Raw genomic sequence first — 23,923 nt, 5'->3', positions numbered from 1 at the left:
GAGGTTAGGGAAGTGGAGTGCAAAACCTTACAACAATTTCAAATTAAATAACTCTGCCTTTTGCTTCAGCAAGGAACTTCTTCTTGTTGTTGTATTAGCCATAGGGTGGGTTACCACAATTTAAAATTCAGAACTAAAACAGTTAAAACAAATTACAGTCACAGGAATTATGCAATAAGGGCACAGGCGTATTGCTTCGAAGGCCAAAGATTCTGCAGGAAGGATGTGGGTTGGCCATAATCCTCCGCACACACAGCTTTCTTATTTTAAAAGGTTATCTGTATTCAGTATTGAAGTACAATTTTCCAACTTCTTGCAGTGGCCTCTTTACACAGATGTGACAGCATCCACGTATTAGGAACAGGAAACCATGATGCACAAAGATATTCTACCAGAGTGCTTTAATTTTAAGGTGCCCGCTTCCTTCAGTGGGGAAATGCTTGTTTAAACACAAGTTCTTCTGGCGCAAGCACTTATTGAAGATTGGGTTTCTGGCTGTCAAAGAGTCATGGTTCTCTGTGCATTATGTTTCTGTCCCTTAATAAAAGAGAGGCAGTATGGTAGAGGCAAGGCAGAGGGAAAAGGAGAAAAGGGAACATGCCGTCTTTGGAACAGTGGCTAGACGCAGACCAAGAAAACCTGATATGCTTCCTTGCATACCTCACTGAGTAGCTATGAGAAGAAAAAGAGAAAGACCATATACAGTGCCCAACACCTCTTGAAGGGCTATAAATGCCTCTAATTAAAAGCTAGCTGTATTATAAATACCTCTAATAAATGATGGCATTTATAATATAGCTAGCTTTTAATTATTTTTTGATCCGGGGAGGAAGCTTCAACAATCTTTGTACCCCTATTGAGAAAGCCACTGATTATGGCTTAAGGTTTTGTGGAATAGATCCCATTTCCTCAGAGGTATCCTAGTTTGACACAGGGTGGCGCTGTGGGTTAAACCACAGAGCCTAGGACTTGCCGATCAGGAGGTCAGCAGTTCGAATCCCCGCGACGGGGTGAGCTCCTGTTGCTCGGTCCCTGCTCCTGCCAACCTAGCAGTTCGAAAGCACGTCAAAGTGCAAGTAGATAAATAGGTACCGCTCCTGCGGGAAGGTAAATGGCGTTTCCGTGCACTGCTCTGGTTCGCCAGCAGCGGATTAGTTATGCTGGCCACATGACCCGGAAGCTGTACGCCGGCTCCCTCGGCCAATAAAGCGAGATGAGCGCCGCAACCCCAGAGTCGGCCACAACTGGACCTAATGTTCAGGGGTCCCTTTACCTTTACCTTTATTATAGTTTGACAGTTATGTATACATCAGTACAGAGATGAAGGGCGCCCCCCTGGCAGTCAGCAGTGTCTGAAGGCCGTGAAGTGCAAGGGGGAAGAAATAGGTGGGGCAGATTTTCCATGTACAGGCTTGAAATAAATTATTTATATGTGGCTTACAAATAAGTTTTTTTTTTGGGTGCCAGTTCAGCTAAGGATGTAGTTCCAAACAGCTGATGAGTGTGATAGCGTCATGTGATTAATAAGAAAAGCAGTAGCCAGCAAGAGATGTCTTCCAGGTTGCATCTCCTTACAAAAACAACAGTTAGAACAGTATCTGTTTGTTTTGTGTTGGCTGAGCAGAAAATGAATAATGGTCCGAAAACTCTTGGACCCAGTAGTTAAAATGAGTTAAGTTTTCTGCAGCTGCATCATTCCTAACATACACAATGGACTCATCTCCTTGTGAGTTACACCCTTTCTCTCCGAAGAGAGGGGGTTCTCAGCTCAGCTCTTTGTTTTGCAAACATTTCCTTTGAGTAACCAAGCAAAGTTTTGGATCTTAAGCTAGTATGTGGCGCTATTGTCAAGGAAAAAAATCATGAGAACTTATAAAAGTTTGCAATTATACAACACAGAGGGTTTCCCCCCTAAAAGAATAAGTTATACTCAGAGTAGACCCATTAAAATCACACAAATTGATTTTTAGTGGATCTACTCTGAGTATGGCTGACATTGGATATCACCCAATAAGTTTAAACAGCTTGGTAACTGCAAGAAAAGAGGAATTTCCAGCATCTTAGATCAGTTTCCTGGCCACTGGTAGTAAACAGGGGTATGGATAAGTGTTAAATTTTAAATGCTAAATATTGCAAAGCTTTTTCCAGCAGAGAGAGCAGATGCAAAATATTATATTATAATAAAAGATTATTCTGCAAAAGAAATCTATATGTGGACTTCCTTAGCTTTAATAGATGTAATGTGGCAATTCTGTACTTTTGCTTCTAGAAATAAGTATCACTTAACTAAGACAGAAAGGATAGATTTGGGTGTCAACTGCTTAAGAATTTGTCATTTTCTCTTACAGATATTGATGAGTGTGAAGACAATCATAACATCTGTGATGGGGGCCAGTGTACTAACATACCCGGAGAATACAGGTGTCTTTGCTATGATGGATTCATGACATCCGATGACATGAAGTCTTGTTTAGGCAAGTAAAAAATATGTTACCCTAATCCTGTTTGTAACCTGCCTGTGATGAAAATAAAGGAGATGGTGGTTTGTTTTAAATTTGCAAGCAAGCAGTAACTCTTCATCATTGTTACTAATGTGGATGATAGATTGCAGTCAATTGTTTGCCACTACTTATCAATATCGCTTAATGTCATTTTCACATCATTTGGAAGATGCTGGCTGCAGATGAAACCTTATAAAAGTGCCTTCGAAAGACTCCTGTTTTTCAAAGATGGTGAACACAGAAATGTTTCTGTTTAGTTGTTTAAAAAATAAATAAAGGAAAATGTTTAAAACATACCATATTTTTTGTGTGGATAAGACTATATTTCCCCCAAATTTTTTTAAGTTTCAAATTGGGGGTTGTCTTATACATGGGGGCATCTCATACATGGAAAAATATGGTATTCTGTTTTCTCTGAGATTATCTGCTGAAAAGGGCACACAAACCCCATTCTGACATTTTGAGCAGGCCTTAACTAAACACTTGAGGAGCAAAGAGTAATTTCGTGAGTGCACTCTCTCCACCCATACACTTCCACATTGCTCTGGCCCTCTGCATCTTCCAGGGTGACTGTTTGCAGCAGGGGAGTCTGTTAGAATTCCTGCTCCATGATTGCAGTCATGGGATTTTTGTCTGTCACATGATGGTGTATATTTTGACTCCACAAAGTGGGAAGTGACGGAGACAGGATATTTGTGTTACTATGTTCCGTGAAGTGGAACTATTGTCCTTTGTTCTTTTTCTCTTTGCTGTCTGATGCTAAAGAGAGAGGGAGCCATGTTGCAGTGCTCCATGTGTGTTTATATGTAAATAAAGTAGATTAGCCAAAATGATGAGTTCCTGAGGTCTGTCACGCAAGATGCGAAGACTCTGCGGATCCTTAAGTGTTGCCGATGTCTATTGGCATCGGTCGCTGTGATGTTCGGGCAGAATAAAGCTTTTGAAGCTCCCGAACTATCGACCAGGAGGGAGGGAACATGCCAGTCGGGCATGTGTCTCTACCAGGGTCCTACTCATGTAGGATGAGCTCCTGACAGAGTCTCCTATCCTTGTGGATTCTTCCATTTGTGTGGAACTTTGGTTTTCCAGAGTTCCAAAATGTGTGAGAGCTTCTCTGAGCATAGGAGGCAGCCCTGCTGTACACAGTTGTCTTGGAGTTGGCAGAAGCTGATGATGGCTGGGATGAGGGGCAGAACTAGCACACTTGCTATAAGTTTCGTGCATGTTATCCCTATCAAGAGTGGAAATCCTTTCTGTGAGCTTCTGGAGCATTTTGATAAAGTGTCTAATGTGAAACAGGCTAAGGAAGCCTCAGTTGAAGTGCAGATCTTCAGAAGTGAAGCCTTTATAAACAGGGTTGGGATTCCAGTAGAATGATTCCAGACCTTTTAGGATTGAAATTACCCTAAGGAGGGGGAAATGTTCCACACAAGAAGATAGTGGAGAACATTAAGACCTTGGTAGGTGACTGCACTTTTTAATACCATTGGTGGAGGAACATTCAGAATATAATAAGAAAACATAGGCCAGATATATTCACTCTTAGAGATTCTGGGCTCATGAAAATGGAAATAACAAACTAGGAGCCAATGGGGGGGGGGGAGAGAAGTAGAAGGGAATGCTCATATTCAAATGAATAGGGACAGTCATCAGAGGGTTGAGGTAGATAAATCTCTCTGAAGATTTCCAGGGCTTGTTTCTGTTCCCATCACAACTCTAAGGAAGAAAACTTCCAGGTTACTTCTTTTGAGTTTACCTTCAAGGAGCTAGAAACAAGACTATCCTCAGCTTCCTAAATGGCTTAAGACTTTGGGTTGTTTTCAACTCACTTTTACTCAGGGTAGACCCATTGACGTTAATGGGCCTAAGTCAGTCATGGCCATTCATTTCAATGGCTCACCGCGATGTGTGGAAGTCAGTTGAATACTATCCTTTGGTTCCAATCTTTTCACAGCGCTGCATGGATCTGTTTCCAAAACCATATCATTCCCCTGCCAAAAATGTCATAGCTACTTCCTCCCTTTTTGTAATAGTTTATAACAATACTTGTATCTAGAGTGAAATGTGAGTAGCAGTTTCTTAAGATTTTTACAACTATAACCCCTTCCCCCCTACAGATGTTAATGAATGTGAGCTGAACCCGAACATCTGTCTGAGCGGAAGCTGTGAGAATACAAGAGGCTCCTTTATCTGTCACTGTGATATGGGTTATTCTGGCAAGAAAGGAACAACGGGTTGCACAGGTATGTATATGTCTTATGCTTATATGTAAATAGTTTTTTTCCCCATTTACAACTATATACAAATATTTGTCAACAGAATAGTTGCCCATTTGTTTGGTAAAGCAGAATGCCATTCCTCTTTCTGGGGCACAAATTTAAGATTAGTTGACGTGAGAGAGAAATAATGAGCAATCTTCTGGGCTTTGCTGGCATGCGCTTAGCTGGTCAGTTACTCAACAAACTGGCCACTTTCATAATACATCCGTGGTTAATTTTATAGCCGTGGAGTGATTTGAAAGTTGCCAGTTGTTTTTTGCCATCTGGCACAAGGAGAGTGCTTTGCTTCTCTCATCTTCAAAATAATTGCTAAGAATAAATTTTAAAAACTCAGTTGGTATATCATTGCTTGCTCTAGGGTGGGCTGCACACTTTCTTTTTGTTATTTTTCTGGTTAATTATTTTTGAAGGAAGGAGAAGGATGGACCTATATGATTTTTTTTTAAAAAAACCCACATTCTAGGTTGGGGATAGCAGTAGGCCCTCGTTCTAAAGACTACTGATTTAAAACGCTTGTGGTCCAGCAAAGGAAGTACTATGGGTTTTCCATGATCCTTCAACCAGTTACATTTAATTCCTATCAAAATTGTTGAGGTTTGCCTGTGCTCAATGGCATCTCAGATTGCGGATTTTGAGGGTGAGCTCTCAAGTCGCAGATCTGTAAAAGCAGGAAACACTCCTGTATCTGTCCACGTGCTCTGTGTGAATGGGTAGCACACAGGTATGACTCAATTCCTCTGTAGTTAACATGACTAAAGGTGTTCATGGATAAACAGGACCACCATGTACACACCAGAACTCCTGGGTGCCTTTGGCTTGGAACCAGTGGGTGATTTTGCAGTGAATAGATTAAGCGCCATAAGAAACCCATAAAACTCCAAGCCTATTTTGTAATCCTGGATTTCATATATTAGCCTGCTGTTCATGTAACGTTAAACCATAGTTAAAATTTAACTATGGATATATTTGAACAAGCAGTCTGTAAGTGCACGATGCTCAAAAGTCCCTGCTTCACTTCTCCCAAACTACTGACTTTTTAACTGGGATTTAATGTTACATGTGAAGTGGGCCATTGAGTCAGGGCTGTGTTTTGCCTAACTAGGTCACTATGCATACAGATTTAGGAATGTCTCCTGTGTCTGGAAGATGTAACATGAGAACTGACCTTTACTCCAGCAAAACTTTTTATACTAAGTTTTATTCCACCTAAGTTATTGGCAAAGTTCCATGTTGTGAGCAAGACTGGACCAACTAACACAGCATGTAATTCACTGCATCGTGACAAGACCACCAAGGACCACGTCAACAAGACCATATTGGATTTGGAAAGTCTACACTTTGTGTGCAAACAGCAGACTCTCTTTTCCAAATGTTTTGGTGAATAGTATGTGCTTAAATAGTTTTCTCTCCTTGTGCTTTCAAAGTGTCAGCAGTACAGATTCTTGATTTTAAGTGAATTATACCAAGATATGTCAGCAAAACCAAAACATACATGATTTTCATTTCGTTCACCAGCCAAAAGCACTGAAGTTCAAACTTACAAGCTCAGAGGCCAGTTGCATTAATAACACAGGATGTTGGTATTTGAGCAGTGGGGTTCCAAATCATAGCCGTTGCCTAAAATATAAACACAAGCATATGGTTAATTTAATTTTTTTAATGCAGGTTTAGAACAAACACTACTCTTGCCGTCTCAGAGTGGGACAGATACATCAGCCAATAAGTCACTTCTGCTAGGAAACCGAAATTAATGTTGTAAAACAGACATCAAAAATATTTGAAAACGATTCTAGGTGAGAGCAGTGTGGGAACATCATGTATCCCTGTTCATTAGTAACAGCTGTCTTCTGCCATGAATATGCATACATGAATGTGGATCTAAGCAATAATTGCTTTTTCCCTCTTGGACCAACCTTCCAGCATTCTGTAGATCAGGCACCCCCAACCTGCAGCCCTCCAGATGTTTTGGCCTACAACTCCCATGATCCCTAGCTAACAGGACCAGTGGTGAGGGATGATGAGAATTGTAGTCCAAAACATCTGGGTGGCCCAAGGTTGGGGATGCCTGCTGTAGATAGAGATACAGATTTTAAAAAGTCATTTGGGGTTAGTACCACTTCTTAGTATAGATGTGGGAATCCCACATTCAAATCTACCCCACCCTCCAGAGAAAGCTTCATACACAAAAGCCCACTTCATGGGTAAGCATAGTTTGCAGTGAACACTGAGATTTATCACACTTTGCTCCTAGTCTCTCGCCAGCAGGAGCAAAAAGCGATGACCTCCAGCTTAGGAGCCATCTGCACTATGCTTTGAAAGCAGTACCATACCACTTCAAACAATCATGAGAATTACCAGGAGACCCCTATCATGCCTTCACAGAGCTGCAGTTCCCACTCTGAGGATTGTAGGTCTCCTAACAACTTTCAGCATCCGTAACAAATTGCAGTTCCAAGAATTCTTTGAGGGAAGCCATGAGTGTTTACAGTGGCGCCATAGTGCTCTAAATGTTTAGTGCTGATGGGGCTTTAGTGTTGCGTCCAAACCAGGGATTTTGTGGTTCATTTTGCTCTGAACAAACGACGCTAAGCAAAGAACAAATCTTAGCTATGGTTTACTGTGATGTGTTAACACTGCCGTAGAAAAATTAGCATGTTGGGGAGAATAGTATGCAAGGAGCCTTTCTGTATGTTAGCTTTCCAGGGGTAGGAATGTTTTGCCATGGGGGAGTATTTCCCTCCGCGGGATGGGAACTTGCAACCTTGGGTTGCTTCAGCTGAAGATTCTGGTGGCATTGCCTCTCTGCATTCCTCCTCCTACTGCCATGGTGCACTCGCTTCTGCTGCTTATGAGCAGCAAGATACAGGAAGAAGAGAGTGTCTGTTGATACAAGGAGGGTTCAGAAAAACGGCAGCAGATTCTAGGAACCCAAGGAAGGACCAGCAATGAATACAGTGCTGGGCGAAACTTACCGGAAGAATAAGAAATCAAGATAACTTTTTTAAAATAAAAGAATGCAAACAGTTTATTGAATATTTACAGATAAATTATATAAAAACATTGGCAGGAGTATTGTAACAACCTGCAGTTTTATAAGAGTACACGTATATTTGAAGATGAATAAATGAACAAATTCAGTTAGTTTGGATATGCAGAAGATAATAAAAACAAAATTTAAGGAACCGCAGAAAGAAGGGGATGGAAGTCAAGTTTGGAAATGTCAAAATGAATGTAAAGTTAGTGAAATGTATAAACTTGAAAAGAATAAATAAATAAATAAATAAATAAATAAATAATAAAAATAAAAAGCAATGAATAGAGTGCATGTGTAGCCAGCTGCAATGCAAGGGGGAGCTTGCAGCAGTAGTGTAATGAAATTCAAAGGGGTAGGACAAATGGGGTGGTCTCAGTTGTGAGAATGTGTCCCCCGAACATTTGTGTATTGTGTTTATCATAAGTTTAGCACTCTGGCAGCCAGTGTGAAGTATGTGTTCCTTTTACTGCTCACTCGAATGTGAAAACAGTATTTGCAGCTGCCCGTGGAAGAGGAGCAGGGGTCCTCCTTTTGTCCCAACTGTCCAAATTCCTTTGTTAAAAATGTCTGTAGCCTATTTTATTGCTCAGACCTGGAGCCAAGTGCTTTGTTTCCTATTCCCAGACAGGAGACCTCCTCCCCCCCCAGTGACACAGCATTTGGTGACAGCATTAAAAATGTGTGCATTTGGGTTGAACAGCTTGACAATGGAGGACGAATTCTCTTCTTTCTGTTGACATGCCAAAGACACCAACACATATTTTTTTTTGAGAATTGCAAAAATGTGAATACAACTTTCAAGAGTAGTCTCTTTGTTCATGAGAACAGCCACATAATGTCCTCTGAGTTCTATTACAGTTGCATCTACATATTTCATCTCTTTAGTCATGACTGATTGTTTCCATTTTAACAAGTAAACATGTTTTCCCCCTTCACCCCCAATCATTTAACTTTGTTTGCAATCCACCCACTGACATGCAGTCCCATTCTATACAGATGTTAATCTGTTTTCACTTCAGTTCTTAGTAAGAATGTGGGCAGAGTTCATAGAAATATTTGGTTATATGCAAAGATATATATTACCTGTGACAGAAATCTGGGTGGGATTCATGCCATCATTTTTAATTATCAGAAAATGAAAGTGAATTGAGTCAGCTGAGCTACGTCTTGCTTGATATACGTCCAGCTATATCTTGCTTGAATGAGGAATACAGCACAGAAAGTGTTTGGAAGCAGGGAGTCAGAAACTACTTTATAAAACCCAGCCCTAATTCCAACTTCCTATACTTCATCAAAGCTTCACATTTCTTGTATTTAGTACATCTGATGCTCAATGTATTTATCAAATCCTCCACTAGCAAATGACAAAACAGTCCCTGCAATGCCTGTCACCAAGGAGCTTGGTCCATCTAAACTCTGCACATGCCCTGGAACTATCATATCTATTTTAGCTTTTCTTTGGGGAATAAGTGCAGTGCCACTGCAAAAGAAATCATAGGAAACAATATTAGTTTAAAGCATACCTCCCATCACAGTAATAATAATAATAATAATAATAATAATAATAATAATAATAAATTTTATTTATATCCCGCCCTCCCCAGCCGAAACCGGGCTCAGGGCGGCTAACAACACTAAAGTAGTACAACATTATAAAAACATTATAAAAATTAATTAAAATCAAAATTGATGGCAACCATAAACTAAAGTTTTGTAAAGATTGCCAAAGGAGGGAGTCAGGCTGCGCCCTGACCAAAGGCCTGGCGGAACAGCTCTGTCTTGCAGGCCCTGCGGAAAGATGTCAAGTCCTGCAGGGCCCTGGTCTCTTGTGACAGAGCATTCCACCAGGTTGGAGCCGCAGCCGAAAAAGCCCTGGCTCTAGTTGAGGCCAGCCTAACCTCTCTGTGGCCTGGGACCTTCAAGATGTTTTTATTTGAAGACCGTAAGTTCCTCTGTGGGGCATATCAGGAGGTTGTAGCTTTTGGATGGACCATAACCTATGTAGCCTAATTAGTCATTAGAAGCATTGCAATATATATTGCTAGCATGTTCCTCTATGTGGAACCTTTGGCCTGCAGACCAATCTTGGCCTACCAGGGGGGTCCAATTTGGCCCGTGAGGTCATTTCCTCCAAGCATGCCCATCAGCTGACAAAACTGACAAGGCAAACAGCACTTTTCAGAGGCAGTTTAATAGCAGTTCCTGTGATCCTGTTTCAGCTGAAACAGGATGAGCAGGAGCTGTCTTAAAGTGCTTCTTAAACATTTATTGAAGCATCCCTCTCCCCCGTCATTTAAAGAAGGGGTGGATGCTTCACACAGCCCTTTTGAGAAGCACTTTAATGTGCCCCCCACAATCCTGTTTCAGCTGAAATGGGGCCACTGAAGCTGCCTTGAAGCGCTTCTCAAAAGCCCTGTTTGAAGCCGCTCACGTGCTTCTGTGAGCAGGAGAAAAGCCCATACCCGCACCCTGTCACCTCTCTAGCACTTGAGAAATACATCTGCTTGTTTTTAAAGTGCATATTTTAAAAACTAAACCTGGAGAGAGAGAGAAACTGCACATCATGCGACGTTTCATCCTAGGTCAAGTGGGAAACAAGAGTTGACGTGGGGACAAAATGCGCAACCTTACGAAGATGCATCTTCCCAGTAGCGGTGGGTGGAGCCATGTTGCCTACCTGGCTCCCCAACGATGCATGTTGCTGCATGATGGAGGGGGGCACAGCGGTGGAGCTTGACATGGTGTAGGCATAGCAGTGGAGCCAGTCCATTGGTCTTGCCACTGTGCTCGCACTGAAGCCCTTGCTACTTCGCCCCTCCTCAGCAGTGACACATGGCATTGGGAGCCAGATGAACAACTCTGCCTGTACAGCCCCACCAGCCGCTACTTTGCCCAAGACCCAGGGCTGGGGAGAAATGGAGAGGAAAGTTGATATCCACTTTCTCTCTTGTTGCATCTGTAGAAGGTTGGGAGCAGCTCTCAGGACATCCACATAGTGGCAGGAATATGACCTAGAAGTCACAGAGCGGGTGAGGACTTAGGATATGGGCCAGTGTAAGGTCCCTTTTGGGACGTGGGTGGCGCTGTGGGTTAAACCACAGAGCCTAGGGCTTGCCGATCAGAAGGTTGGCGGTACGAATCCCCGCGATGGGGTGAGCTCCCGTTGCTCGGTCCCTGCTCCTGCCCACCTAGCAGTTCGAAAGCACGTCAAAGTGCAAGTAGATAAATAGGTACCACTCCAGTGGGAAGGTAAACGGCGTTTCCGTGCGCTGCTCTGGTTCGCCAGAAGCGGCTTAGTTATGCTGGCCACATGACCCGGAAGCTGTACGCCTGCTCCCTTGGCCAATAAAGCGAGATGAGCGTCGCAACCCCAGAGTCGGCCACGACTGGACCTAATGGTCAGGGATCCGTTTACCTTTATCTTTAAAGTCCCTTTCACTTCAAACAATGCATTAGTTTGCATTATGTACATTGCTTTAATTGATGTCATATGCACCACTGTTTCCACTGTGTACGTTTTATTTATCTGCATGCCTTCCTTCAACACAAATATTCTCAGGGTGGCTCACAACAATATGACTCTTGTAGAGAGGCCAAGTTGATAGCTGCTGCTGGGCTGGTGGCAGAGCAATTTATGTTCTGTTTTAGTTCAGTGGGACAGTATAAGTTCAGTGTGAGAGCTGGGATGGGGTTGTTTTTCTGTGCTTGCTCTCAAACGCTGGAGTCTTGGGACCGGTTCACATGGCCTCTTGGTGTGTTGCGGCCCTTTATTACAGCCTTGTTTTTTCTTTTACTTTGTATAGACTTGGACAGAATACAATATTCAAAAAACATTGGCTTGCCCCACACTCAACTGTTCATTGAGAGCAGTGCAGGCTGCCGCAGACTTTCTTAGATGGAAATCTACTGTGTTTTGTGCTAGCAACAAATCATTCGAGGCAACTTTGCTTCCTATGTGTGTGACGCAAACTGGCCTGGAAAATAAAGCAGAGCCCTCACATCACGTTAATTGACGTTCCTTACTAAGATAAGAAGACATGTGCTCTAGGAGGAAGAAGCAGTGGGGCGGGCTGAGGATGTAGGGTCATCCTTGGGCCAGAATGTTTGTTTTTATTGGCCTGCCACAGTTTTACGCTCAAAGGGAAACTTTGCAAGGAAACAAGATCTGGAGGGGGGCATAGATAGAGAAAATGTTTATACAGTCTTGACACTGTGCTCTTACTTTTAGTAAAGTCAATGAATATTTTGCTCTTCATTTTTAGAGGCTGTGTTGGGTATCTTTAGTCATGCTGAGTAGCAGCCTGCTTCACAGTGGTCCTGCAGGAATCGTAAGAGACTTGATAGGGCAACAGAGCCCGGTCTCTTTGTATTACTGGAAAACTGGAAGATAATTTTATTTTGGTTTCATAATCAGGGGACCAAACCAACACAGTTTGAAAACCACTGTGTTAAGGCTCCTCCTTTCCTCTGACTGAAACTTTTGTTGTTGTTGTTTAGTTGTTTAGTCGTGTACGACTCTTTGTGACCCCATAGACCAGAGCACACCAGGCACTCCTGTCTTCCACTGCCTCCCGCAGCTTGGTCAAACTCATGTTGGTAGCTTCGAGAACACTGTCCAGCCATCTTATTCTCTGTTGTCCCCTTCTCCTTGTGCCCTCAATCTTTCCCAGCATCAGGGTCTTTTCCAGGGAGTCTTCTCTTCTCATGAGGTGGCCAAAGTATTGGAGCCTCAGCTTCACGATCGGTCCTTCCAGTGAGCACTCAGGGCTGATTTCCTTCAGAATGGACAGGTTTGATCTTCTTGCAGTCCATGGGACTCTCAAGAGTCTCTTCCAGCGCCATAATTCAAAAGCATCAATTCTTTGGCGATCAGCCTTCTTTATGGTCCAGCTCTCACTTCCATACATCACTACTGGGAAAACCATAGCTTTAACTATATGGACCTTTGTTGGCAAGGTGATGTCTCTGCTTTAGTTCAGGGCACAAAATGATTGCTTTTGAGGGATGTGAAATGCCTTCCCAAAAACAGTTACTTTGTCACCTGTCTCCTCCCGCCCTGACCACTTTTTGGGTGACTATTTATTAAAGAAAGAAAGGAATAAGAAGTTGCATCCAGCTATACCCCACTCAGAGTAGACCCACTGAAATTAGCCATGGCATTTAATTTAAATGGGTCCACTTGCTAGTAGGACTAACAGGCAGCCAGCCTGTTCCTGGTCTATGCCAACAGTGCAAGTCAGTTTCATCCAGTTACCAGATTAATGTGTAATATATTTTTTTAACCTGTACAAAAATTCATATTCAAATAAATATTTTATCTTGAAATATGTATTTAAATACTTATTTTATCTCATTGTACAAATTTCTAAACACATTTTATAGTGCATTTCAGCATTTTGGGGTATATTTTTGAGCCAATAACTTACGTTGCAAACTTCAGAAAAGTACAAAATCTGAAAAATGAATGCATTTGGATCTGCATGTTAGCCTGGGAAGTGTGGATCATCTTTCCTAGCATTAGAAGTTACAGAAATCAAATTCGTGAATTCTCACTGTCTTCTGTTATTGCAGTCATCTGGTAGTATGAAAGCTGGCTTTAAAATGAAACTATAAGGAAGTCATGTAAGCAATCAAAATCAGATTCAATCACCTATGCATAATTAAACAATGCATTGCCAAGGTGGTGCTCTCTGCAGAATCTTTCCACCTGTTGAAAATATGGTGGCGCTGTGGTCTAAGACCACTGAGCCTCTTGGGCTTGCTGATCGGAAGGTCAGCGGTTCGAATCCCCGTGACAGGGTGAGCTCCCGTTTCTTGGTCCCTGCTCCTGCCAACCTAGCAGTTCAAAAGCACGTCAAAGTGCAAGTAGATAAATGGGTACCACTCCAGAGGGAAGGTAAACGGCGTTTCCGTGCGCTGCTTTGGTTTCACCTGAAGTGGCTTAGTCATGCTGGCCATATGACCCGGAAAAACTGTCTGAGGACAAACGTCGGCTCCCTCGGCCAGTAAAGTGAGATGAGCGCCACAAGCCCAGAGTCATTTGCAACTGGACTTAATTGTCAGGGGTCCTTTCCCTTTACCTCTTGAATACTGTACTCAAAGATTTGCCAACTGCTTATCAGAAAATAAAGCAGTTAAGGGGGGAAAGTGTTTGCCCGAAGAAATTTGAGAAAATGATTTACATTTGCTTCTCTTACATTTTATTGTTTCCCCCTGCAGATATTAACGAGTGTGAAATTGGAGCCCATAATTGTGACCGGAATGCTATCTGTACGAACACTGCTGGAAGTTTCAAATGCAGTTGCAGCCCAGGTTGGCTTGGTGATGGTATCAAGTGTAAAGGTGAGTTAGAGGAACTCTGGTCAGGTGCTGTTGTTTTTAAACTTCGAAATATTTATATGTCAGTGTTGAAAGTAATCATTTGGGCATCCTTTGGCTTCATTTGCTCTGAAAGTGACTTTATAGTTATCAAATACAACTCTCTGTGCCAGTGCAGAGATCTCATCAACCCCTTGCAGATGTTTTTCTAACTGCTCCTTAAAAACTTGGAGAGAAGGAAAATTTGCTGCTTTCCTTAGGCCTCTTCTACTGCTGCCCAGATGATTTTGAAATAAGCATTCCCTCTCCACCGCTTCAAATAATCAGCTTAAAATTACATTTGTTTCTCTTCCCAGGAGTATAAACAATTGCTGTCAGTCTTTATTCTGGCATTTTTATAACAATCTGCAAAGTAGTACAGTGTACCTCAGCAGCTATTTCTTCACCTATCAAAACTTGGCTTATTTTTAAGTATGTTGCACTTAAATTCTTGGTCTGCCAAATTTAGCATCTGCATTTGGCACAGCGACGTGTTTTGGTGATGAATTGCCTGGTATATTAATTGGTAGTTTTCATCTTAAGTACTTATCTGAATTGACTTAGACCTGGGAATGTTATGTCAATCCGCAGATAGAGTATATGGAGATCTAATTTTTTTTTTAAAAAAAAATTAATTGGGAATTTTGTCCCCCGTATTGTCGTGCCATTTGTTTTTTTTATAGACCTTCTGCTGTTGCAAGACTTTCCCTTTCAGCTTGCAATGAAAAATATTTATGTTTTTATTAATGCCATTTTTGTTCCCTTCAGACCTAGATGAATGCTCAAATGGGACACACATGTGCAGCCCTCATGCGGATTGCAAAAATACCATGGGGTCATACCGTTGCCTGTGTAAAGAAGGGTACTCTGGAGATGGATTCACATGTACAGGTGAGCTTTCTCGGGGGGGGGGGACGACCCTCCCATACCTCTGATAGTGACATTTAGGGAGTCCCTTTCCTCCACTGCCCAGTGTTTGACAATATAAAATGGTCCCTCAGGAACACGTACCTGGCCATCTTACCCATTTGAATGAATATGTGGCTGTTGTTAGAAACAACTGAATGGGGCCTGTGTAAAAAGGTCAGACAGATCCTTTTCTGTTCTGTTGCAGTTGTTTCCACAGGTTCATTCATAATTTTATTCCATTTCATCTCCACATTAATCTACTTTTTTTTAAAAAAAAGTGCAAAGAGTGCTGTTTAAATTAGGGATGATTCAGTCTGTTTTTGACCCAAGTGAATCTCATATGTGTTTTTTAAAGTCCAGATGGGAATTCATATTTAAGTACATACTTGAACAGTATTTTATCACAAAATATGTATTTTATCTCAGTGTATGTATTTAAACCTAGAACAATACCTTTCCCCCCCAAAAATAACAATACAGTAGTCGAGACTATGCATTTTTCATGCTTTGTGGGGTTTTTTGTTTAGCTAATAACTCTATTGCAAACTTAGGAGAAATATATGTATGATATACACACCCACCCACCCACCTCTTCTACTGAGCTATGGCTCCATCCCTTCATGTCTTCCCAAGAAGAAAAAAATATATTCTCTCCCTTTCCATTTGGCAAGCGCTCATTATGTCCATACCTTAGTTTCTGTTGTAGAATTTCAGGCCTTGGGCAATAGTTGCTCCTTGGCATAAATAAAAGAAATTGTTCATCTGTGACTTTTTTTTCTTTTCAGATATTGATGAATGCGCAGAAAACTTGAACCTCTGTGAAAACGGCCAGTGCCTCAATGCTCCAGGAGGTTATCGCTGTGAATGTGATATGGGGTTTCTACCTACCCCAGATGGGAAAGCCTGCACAGGTAATTCAGTGCCGTATATAAACAGTACTTACCTGAATTTGGCAAGCCAATGTAATTAGGCAATCAACACAGGTCTCCTGAATTTTTCGAAAGAAATTTAAAAGCATATCGCCATTGGGATGAAATGGAAGTGCCCACTTGGGAGTTTCAGTAGAATGTGTCTCATCTTAGTAGGTATATATTTATGAAATATCAAATGGTTTATAAAGATATTGAGATAAAATTGTAAGAAGCGTAAGTTGGTTATTGTAATGGTTCTAGGGGTTGCTCGTGCGTAAGCCGGTGCTTATCTCCCCGGCTGGGTGCAAACACCTGGCTGGGCTGCCAAAATGAACCTTTTCTGTCCGGGCAGCCACTCACCCGTGGGTGACTCAGTCGCTGGCAGAATCCGTCAGTGGGCGTTTCTTAAACCTCTTCCAGCAAAGAAGCTCTTTGACGCCTAGTCTCCTCCTACTCTCTCTGCGCAAAAGCCTTCTGCGCAAGGAGGGTGTGGGCAGCGGAGGACCCCTACTCTCCCCGCTGGTCCCAGGCAAGGAGTCATGGGACCGCCTCGCCGCTTCCCCCATCTGCCCCCCTTCTCCACTGGTGCTACGCTGATTCTCTTCCCCAGAAGATGGGCTGCTTCTCCCGATCCCTGGATGCTCTCTGGAATCCCTCTGGCTTTTGCTCTCTCCCTCTGGCACTGATGGCAGTTCCCTGACAGTTATGAATGATGATCTCAGCATCACAGTGCATCAACAACTCATAGCAATGCTAAACCTCTGTGAATCGTATCCTATACAAACAAGCATTGAAATCAATTGTGAATCCTAGTTGGGATTATGCAGATGATGAAATGAAGTTTTACATATAGCAGCTAGATTCATTATTGATGTAGTATGGTAATTATTATTATTATTTGTTAATTTATTTACTGCTTAATGTCAAAACAGGCTTGCAAGTGGTTTGCAAGTATTAAAAACAATTATACATAAACAATTCATAGTTCTTAGTGGCATTAAGTTCTATGGGACAAAGTGAACAAGTTGTAATCAGCAAGACTGATGCAGGGAGCAAACCCAGCTATCACCCTAGAAATTGGCATCAGCAGGGTCAAGAAACAGGGTTAGCTTCCCACCATAGTTCTGAGTACACATCTTTACTCTCTCCCAGATTACTGAACAATCTTCATGAATTTCTCAGGAAGAAATGAGAGATATCTCATGGCTAGTGAGTACAGTGTTTCTGAGACTCATCCCATAAGGGGAGAGACTACACTGGAACTATCAGAGGACAAATGTTTCCAACTGCCTCACCCCACTGTCTAGGTCCCTTGTAAGGTGGAGCTGCCTGCTAAATATTTATTTATTCCTGCTCTCTCTGGCATTTTTATGGGGAGTGCCCTTTGAGTCTTTTATTTTTTTTTTACTTTTAAAGAACATGCTGGTGTTTTTCTCACCCACTTTTGTATTTTGCTTTTCGAATTGTGGTTCATTACTTAAAACTGAAAGTTGCGTTCTTGCTTATATCAACGTAATTAAGGCATCTCCTGTCTCTTTTCCCCTTCCTTCAAGATATCGATGAGTGTGCCCTTCCCAACATATGTGTCTTTGGGACTTGCCAAAACTTGCCTGGCTTGTTCCAGTGCCACTGTGAGACAGGATATGAATTGGACCGAAGCGGTGGGAACTGCACAGGTAAGTATGTGACTTGGCCAATCTAGTTGTTAACATTACTTGGCTGATTCATTAAAGAGATAGGCCTCTTTACTTAATTGCTCGTGTAAACAAGTTTTCTCAGAAATATGTCCAGATTAACTAATCTTCAGTGGCAAAGACATCCTGGTGCTATGAGTTTGATCTTACAAAGGATGGCCACATTCAATCGTACCACCTGCCAAATATGTTACCATTTCTGTTGGATTGGGAAAACGAAATGTTTGGAGGTAGGCATTTCCACATATTATGCTTTGACTGTGTTCACACCATACCTTTAAAGCACTCGCCTCCCAATTATCCTGGGAACTGTAGTTTGCCCTTCACAGAGCTACAATTCCAAGCATGCTTAAAAAAACCTACAGTCCCCAGGATTCTTTGGGGTGGGTGCGAATGTGCTTTAAATGTATGATGTATATGCAGCCTTACAGTCTTAAATCAAGCTAATCTGACAGGCACTTTTCTTTGTTGTTGTTGTGGATAGATGCAAAGCATTTTATATTTACTTGCTAAAACAGGTCTGGGGGAACGTGTGACTTTGCAGATGTCTTTGGACTTCAGCTCCTCTCAGTCACAGCCAGCATGGCCAATGATCAGGGATGATTGGATATGTAGTCAAACATAATCTGCAAGGTCTCTACTCTCAAACGACAGTGGGCACTCAGCAAACATGATTCCAGTCACGCCAAAATTCCATGTACAACTTTCGGGATCAGGGCCATCGTGCCTGATTTTGCAGAACTGCATTTTCTTTTTGTTCTTTAAACAAATAAACAAAAAAAACCCCACAATATGCATCGGAAATATGAAGAATATTTAATTTGCATCGAAAAAATGCTTAGTAAATTGGCTGGCAAGGAAGGGAATAGTAGATGATGAGAACCCAGGATATTAATTCAAAGTGATGTTTGGATCACAGAATGGGTATAGGATGTTTGCATTCAATAGAACATTGAAATCCGTTGAGGCTTAAATGGGCATTGCCTTGTATTTTCCTCTTAGGCTTAGTAGACAAACCATGGAAATGGGCATACCTGGTTTTCTTGCTGCTGTTTGTATGATTTGCTTGGAGTCTTTGGGTGTTTGCTCACTCCTAGGTTCTTCTTGCATTTTTCCTGTCCAGATATCAACGAGTGTGCAGACCCCACAACTTGCATCAGCGGCACTTGCCTCAATATGCCTGGCAGTTATACCTGTGAATGCCCCCCAGATTTCGAACTGAACCCCACTCGTGTTGGATGTGTTGGTAAATATCATTTCTTTTTGGGCTTCCTGAGTCAACATACGTAGCTCTTCTGAAGTGTTTTATTCATGGTTTGGGTCACATAGGATGCATAGAAAGCTGAGTCAGACCATTGTTCCATCAAGCTAAGTCTTGTCTATGCTGATGGGCAGCAGCTCTCCAAGGTTTTGGACAAAAAAACACTTTCCCATCCTACCTGGAGATGCCAGTGATTGAACCTGAGACTTTCTGCATTCTTGAAAATTAAGTGAAAGTAGGCTTAAGTGAGGGACACGGGTGGCGCTGTGGGTTAAACCACAGAGCCTAGGACTTGCTGATCAGAAGGTCGGTGGTTCGAATCCCCGCGACGGGGTGAGCTCCCGTTGCTCAGTCCCTGCTCCTGCCAACCTAGCAGTTTGAAAGCACCTCAAAGTGCAAGTAGATAAATAGGTACTGCTCCGGTGGGAAAGTAAACGGCATTTCCGTGTGCTGCTCTGGTTTGCCATGCTTAGTCATGCTGGCCACATGACCCGGAAGCTGTACGCCGGCTCCCTTGGCCAGTAAAGCGAGATGAGCACCGCAATCCCAAAGTCAGCCACGACTGGACCTAATGGTCAGGTGTCCCTTTACCTTTAGGCTTAAGTGAAGCAACTCTACAGTTAAATATACAGTCATACCTCAGGTTAAAGTCACTTCAGGTTGAACATTTTCAGGTTGCGCTCCGCGGCAACCTGGAAGTAATGGAACGTGTTGCTTCCAGGTTTTGCCTCTTGCTCATGCACAGATGCTCAAAATGACGTCATGCATAGAAGCAGCAAATCACGACCTGCAGGCGCGGGTTATGTTCTGCTCTGGATGCAAATGGGGCTCCAGATCAGATCCCGTTCGCATCCAGAGGTACCACTGTAATCAAGGCATGGAATGGTAAACTGGGAGGGATATTCTTGAGGTGTTGATGGTAGAACCACCAAACCGTATTGGCTATTGAGGTAAAAAATAAAGATATGGAAATTTGACACATCAGGAAAGATAACCAGGAAAACACAATGCAGCTTGGCTTATTGGGGGGAAAGGCACTACAGTACTTGAAACATCTTCTTTTGCCCACTAGATACACGCTCTGGCTTCTGTTACTTGGAAATTAAACCTCGAGGAGATAATGGAGATACAGCTTGCAGCAATGAAATCGGTGTTGGAGTTTCCAAGGCCTCTTGCTGCTGTTCCCTTGGTAAAGCTTGGGGAATTCCCTGTGAGCAGTGCCCAGCTGTAAACTCAAGTAAGTGAGGCAGAGCAGTACAAGACGTTGACTAATTTGTGTCTTGGTCCATTTGCTCCCTTTGAGCAAAAGTCAATCCAAGTAGGATCACCCACAGGGCACAGTCATGTGCTAAATTGCGCTGTAGTGTAGAAAGCCACTGGCTTTGAACTTGTGTCACACACCTAGAGCTAAATAATTCAAATCTTGTTTTCGAAAAAAATAAAGCTCAACTTGCTTTGGGTGTAAATGAAGTCTGAAGCCGCGTATACTTTTCAGGAGAGAGGTTACGTATAGACCACTTCATTGCAATGTTAAGTTCATCCTGGGAACCTCCAACTTGATCTCTGGTTGGAAGAAGATTGCAGAAGAAAAATAAGGGTGCTAACCAGACTCCTCACTCCTGCTGGTGGGGCTTTGCTGAGCTGAATGACCACTGCTGTATCCATAGCCTTCTGCTCATGGCGACTGGGCAGAAAAAAGGAGGGGGCAGGGCAATTGGCTCCAAATTGGGGTTGATGCCGGCATGCGATGGAAGTAGGATGGGCTTAGGGGGCAGCATTTGGGGGCTCCAGCTGTCCTTCATCAGTGGGGATTTGAGCAGCGGCCCACCTTACCTGCATGTTTGGCAGCCAATGGGAGGCCAGTTTTGCTGGTAGAGCTTGATGTAGAAACACCTACCCCTTCCTTGCAGCCTGATGTAAGGAGAGTTAGAGTGATAAATTTTGTAGCAGAGCTTTGGCTATTGCAGGCTCATGAAATTTATTTCCCTTTTCAGGTGACTACAAGCTGCTGTGTCCTGGAGGAGAGGGATTCCGACCAAATCCTATTACAGTCATTTTGGAGGGTAATGCATATTTTGTGGTGGCTCTCGACTAATCACCATGTCATAATGAATTATTTCATGAGCTTCGTTTGTTCGCAGTCCTCTTTAACAAGATACTGTCGGCATTTTCATTTGATTTTAGATATTGATGAGTGTCAAGAACTACCTGGGCTTTGCCAAGGAGGAAAATGCATCAATTCATTTGGCAGCTTTCAGTGTCAGTGTCCAACTGGCTACTATTTAAATGAAGACACTCGAGTCTGTGAGGGTAAGTAAGCCTCAGGTTTATTCAGTATTGCTTTTAATTCTGCGCGGAAAAAGAATGTTCATCAAACCACATGGTCTGTTTCCAGAAAAATTAGTGCCACAATGAGGTACAGGTGTAGAAAGTTACAATTAACTGAAGGGTATGTGCATAATTACCGTATTTTTCCGTCCATAAGACTCCTCCATGTATAAGATGCCCCCTTTTTGGGGGGACTCAGATTTAAGAAAATGGCTTCGGCACTATCTGTGTATAAGACGCCCCCTCATTTTTTACATTATTTATTAGGGGGAAAACCTAGTTGTATACATGGGGGGAAATAGGGGACACAGGTGGCGCTGTGGGTTAAACCACAGAGCCTAGGACTTGCCGATCAGAAGGTCGGTGGTTTGAATCCCTGCGACGAGGTGAGCTCCCTTTGCTCGGTCCCTGTTCCTGCCAACCTAGCAGTTCGAAAGCACATAAAAGTGCAAGTAGATAAATAGGTACCACTCCGGTGGGAAGGTAAACGGCATTTCCGTGTGCTGCTCTGGTTCGCCAGAAGTGGCTTAGTCATGCTGGCCACATGACCCGGAAGCTGCACACTGTCTCCCTCGGTCAATAAAGCGAGATGAGCTCCGCAACCCCAGTCGGCCACAACTGGACCTAATGGTCAGGGGTCCCTTTACCTTTACCTATACATGGAAAAATACGGTACTTATCTTACCAAGCCCATTGGAACAGGTAGGGTAGAAAGCATAGAAACCAATGGTAGGCACAGCCAGAACCAATGGCAGGCAGAGTCAGTTCTAGTGTTTTCCCCATCCTTTTCCATGATGAGTTCTGCAAAGACGATGCAGGAGGAAGCTAACTATGAGTCACTGCAATGTGTTATACGTGGGGCTGCCTCTGAAGATGGTCCAGAAACTTCATCTGCTGCAGAATTCAGTGACCAGGTTGCTCGCCAGGGCAAGATGGTTCGAGCATATAATATCAAACCTGGCCCAACTTCACTGCCTGCCAATTAGTTAATGAGCCCAATGCAAAGGGCTACTTTTGACTATAAAGCCTCAGGACAGCAATAGCTCAAGGACAACCTCTCCCTGTATGAACCAACCTGGACCCTGCAATCATCATGAGCCCCTTCTTTGTGATCCCCCTCCATGAGAAGTCCAGAGGGTGGCAACACGAGATTGGGCCTTTTCTGTGGTGGCTCCCCACTTCCAGAATGCTCTCCCCTGGGAAGCTTGCCTAGCACCATCATTGTACTGTATGTCTTTAGGCACCAGGCAAAAACTTTTCTTTATAACCAGGCCTTTGGCCTTTAACTATCTGTGGTCTTTTGGAAGGGGATGGGATGTTTTTAATGTATTTCTCTTTTCCACTTGGTTTTAATGTATCTTATGTGGGGGGGGGGCAGGGGGAGTGGGGGGGTGTCTGTCTATTTGGTTATAAGTTGCTTTGGGTTGCCCTGGGCAATATATATTGTAGTTAAGCAATATATGCATTGTTTTAATCAATCAATCAATCAATCAATCAATCAAATATATAAAAATACCTACTATACTTCTTTTATTCAGGGCTAACCAAAGTGTGGCCCAAAGGTGTGATAATGAAGTGGGGGAGGGGGAAGCATCTGTTGAGCTTTTCCTCTTCATTCAATAACTACTTTCAACCCATATCTATATAGGATTAGGCAACCTGTTTTTTATGCAGCACAAAAAACTTTCTCTAGTTGATATTAACTTCCCCTATTTGTTTTTGCAGATATTGATGAATGTAAGAATGAAGGCATCTGTGGACCTGGAACTTGCTACAACACCGTAGGAAACTACACTTGCATTTGTCCTCCTGACTACTTGCAAGTAAATGGCGGAAACAATTGTATGGGTGAGTTTGTTTATTTCAACGTTTTCTAATCCACCTTTCCACGCTGAAATGAAGCACTTAGGGTGGCATACATCCAAACACAAAATCACAACAATGGCAACTCAAGCACAATGGAAAACAACAGCGTGGCAACATAATAAGCTAAATATGGTTGCGGGGAAAAATAAAATATATATTATTTAGAGTCCTTCTTGTTTCAGTTCTGAACTGGCAGCCTGGCTGAACTTAACTTGAGCAAAGGTAGCATATGCAAAACAAAAGCCTAGCCTTGTTTCTTCATGATCATTAACAAAACTGGTAACTATATTTGCAATAAGACTTTTAACGTATCTAATTACAGAGCATGGCTACATACAAGAGTTTCCTTCCCTTCATTAATGGAAAGTTTTACTTGCTGAAAAAGTTTGTGACTGGCTAGAATGCTTTTAACAAAGGAAGGCAAAATCAAATCCTGAATTGTGCTCTGGTAGTGTTAGCAGCAAACTTCCCATAATGTTCAGTGGGAACAATGTCAGGAAATTTGATATGTAGTGATAGAGACTGGTGTGACTAAGTAAATGGTGGCAGTTCAGGGTATGGAACTGGTTCAGTAAAGTGGGCTGCATTGCATGCTATGCTAAACCAAAAAGCCTGTCTTGATTCAGCATAGGAATGTGTGGTGTGCACTAGCACACAGCAGCTGCAATCTGCTTTCCTCCACCGTTTGTGTGAGCAGCTGAACAAGCCAGGATCTTGCCCTTAATAATAGCTTCCTGTTACACGCTTACCCGGAAACAGTAGTTAATGGCTTCCAAACAAGCC

At 42.6% G+C, this 23,923-nt stretch overlaps 1 protein-coding gene across 5 annotated transcripts in view; it reads left to right on the top strand.

The window, feature by feature from the left end:
- The window catches only part of FBN1 (fibrillin 1), a 210,942-nt gene that overhangs the window by 138,114 nt on the left and 48,905 nt on the right, over positions 1-23,923 (top strand). For 3 of the 5 annotated variants that reach the window (XM_081838595.1, XM_081838596.1, XM_081838598.1), the window contains 11 exons: positions 2,349-2,474; positions 4,619-4,744; positions 14,034-14,156; positions 14,940-15,062; positions 15,866-15,991; positions 17,545-17,667; positions 18,809-18,931; positions 20,019-20,183; positions 20,941-21,009; positions 21,131-21,256; positions 23,000-23,122. In XM_081838595.1, the coding sequence (XP_081694721.1) occupies positions 2,349-2,474; positions 4,619-4,744; positions 14,034-14,156; positions 14,940-15,062; positions 15,866-15,991; positions 17,545-17,667; positions 18,809-18,931; positions 20,019-20,183; positions 20,941-21,009; positions 21,131-21,256; positions 23,000-23,122 (1,353 nt within the window). Of the gene's footprint in view, positions 1-2,348; positions 2,475-4,618; positions 4,745-5,991; positions 8,006-14,033; positions 14,157-14,939; positions 15,063-15,865; positions 15,992-17,544; positions 17,668-18,808; positions 18,932-20,018; positions 20,184-20,940; positions 21,010-21,130; positions 21,257-22,999; positions 23,123-23,923 lie in introns of those variants that run through there. The other 2 variants (XM_081838597.1, XM_081838599.1) reach the window with 2 other exon arrangements.

This window comes from Podarcis erhardii, assembly GCF_964252035.2.
Source record: "Podarcis erhardii genome assembly, chromosome: 14".
In the NCBI taxonomy this organism is placed as follows: Eukaryota; Metazoa; Chordata; class Lepidosauria; order Squamata; family Lacertidae; genus Podarcis; species Podarcis erhardii.
The sequence above is the reverse complement of the archived record's forward strand: the minus strand, read 5'-3'. Positions and strand labels throughout refer to the sequence as shown.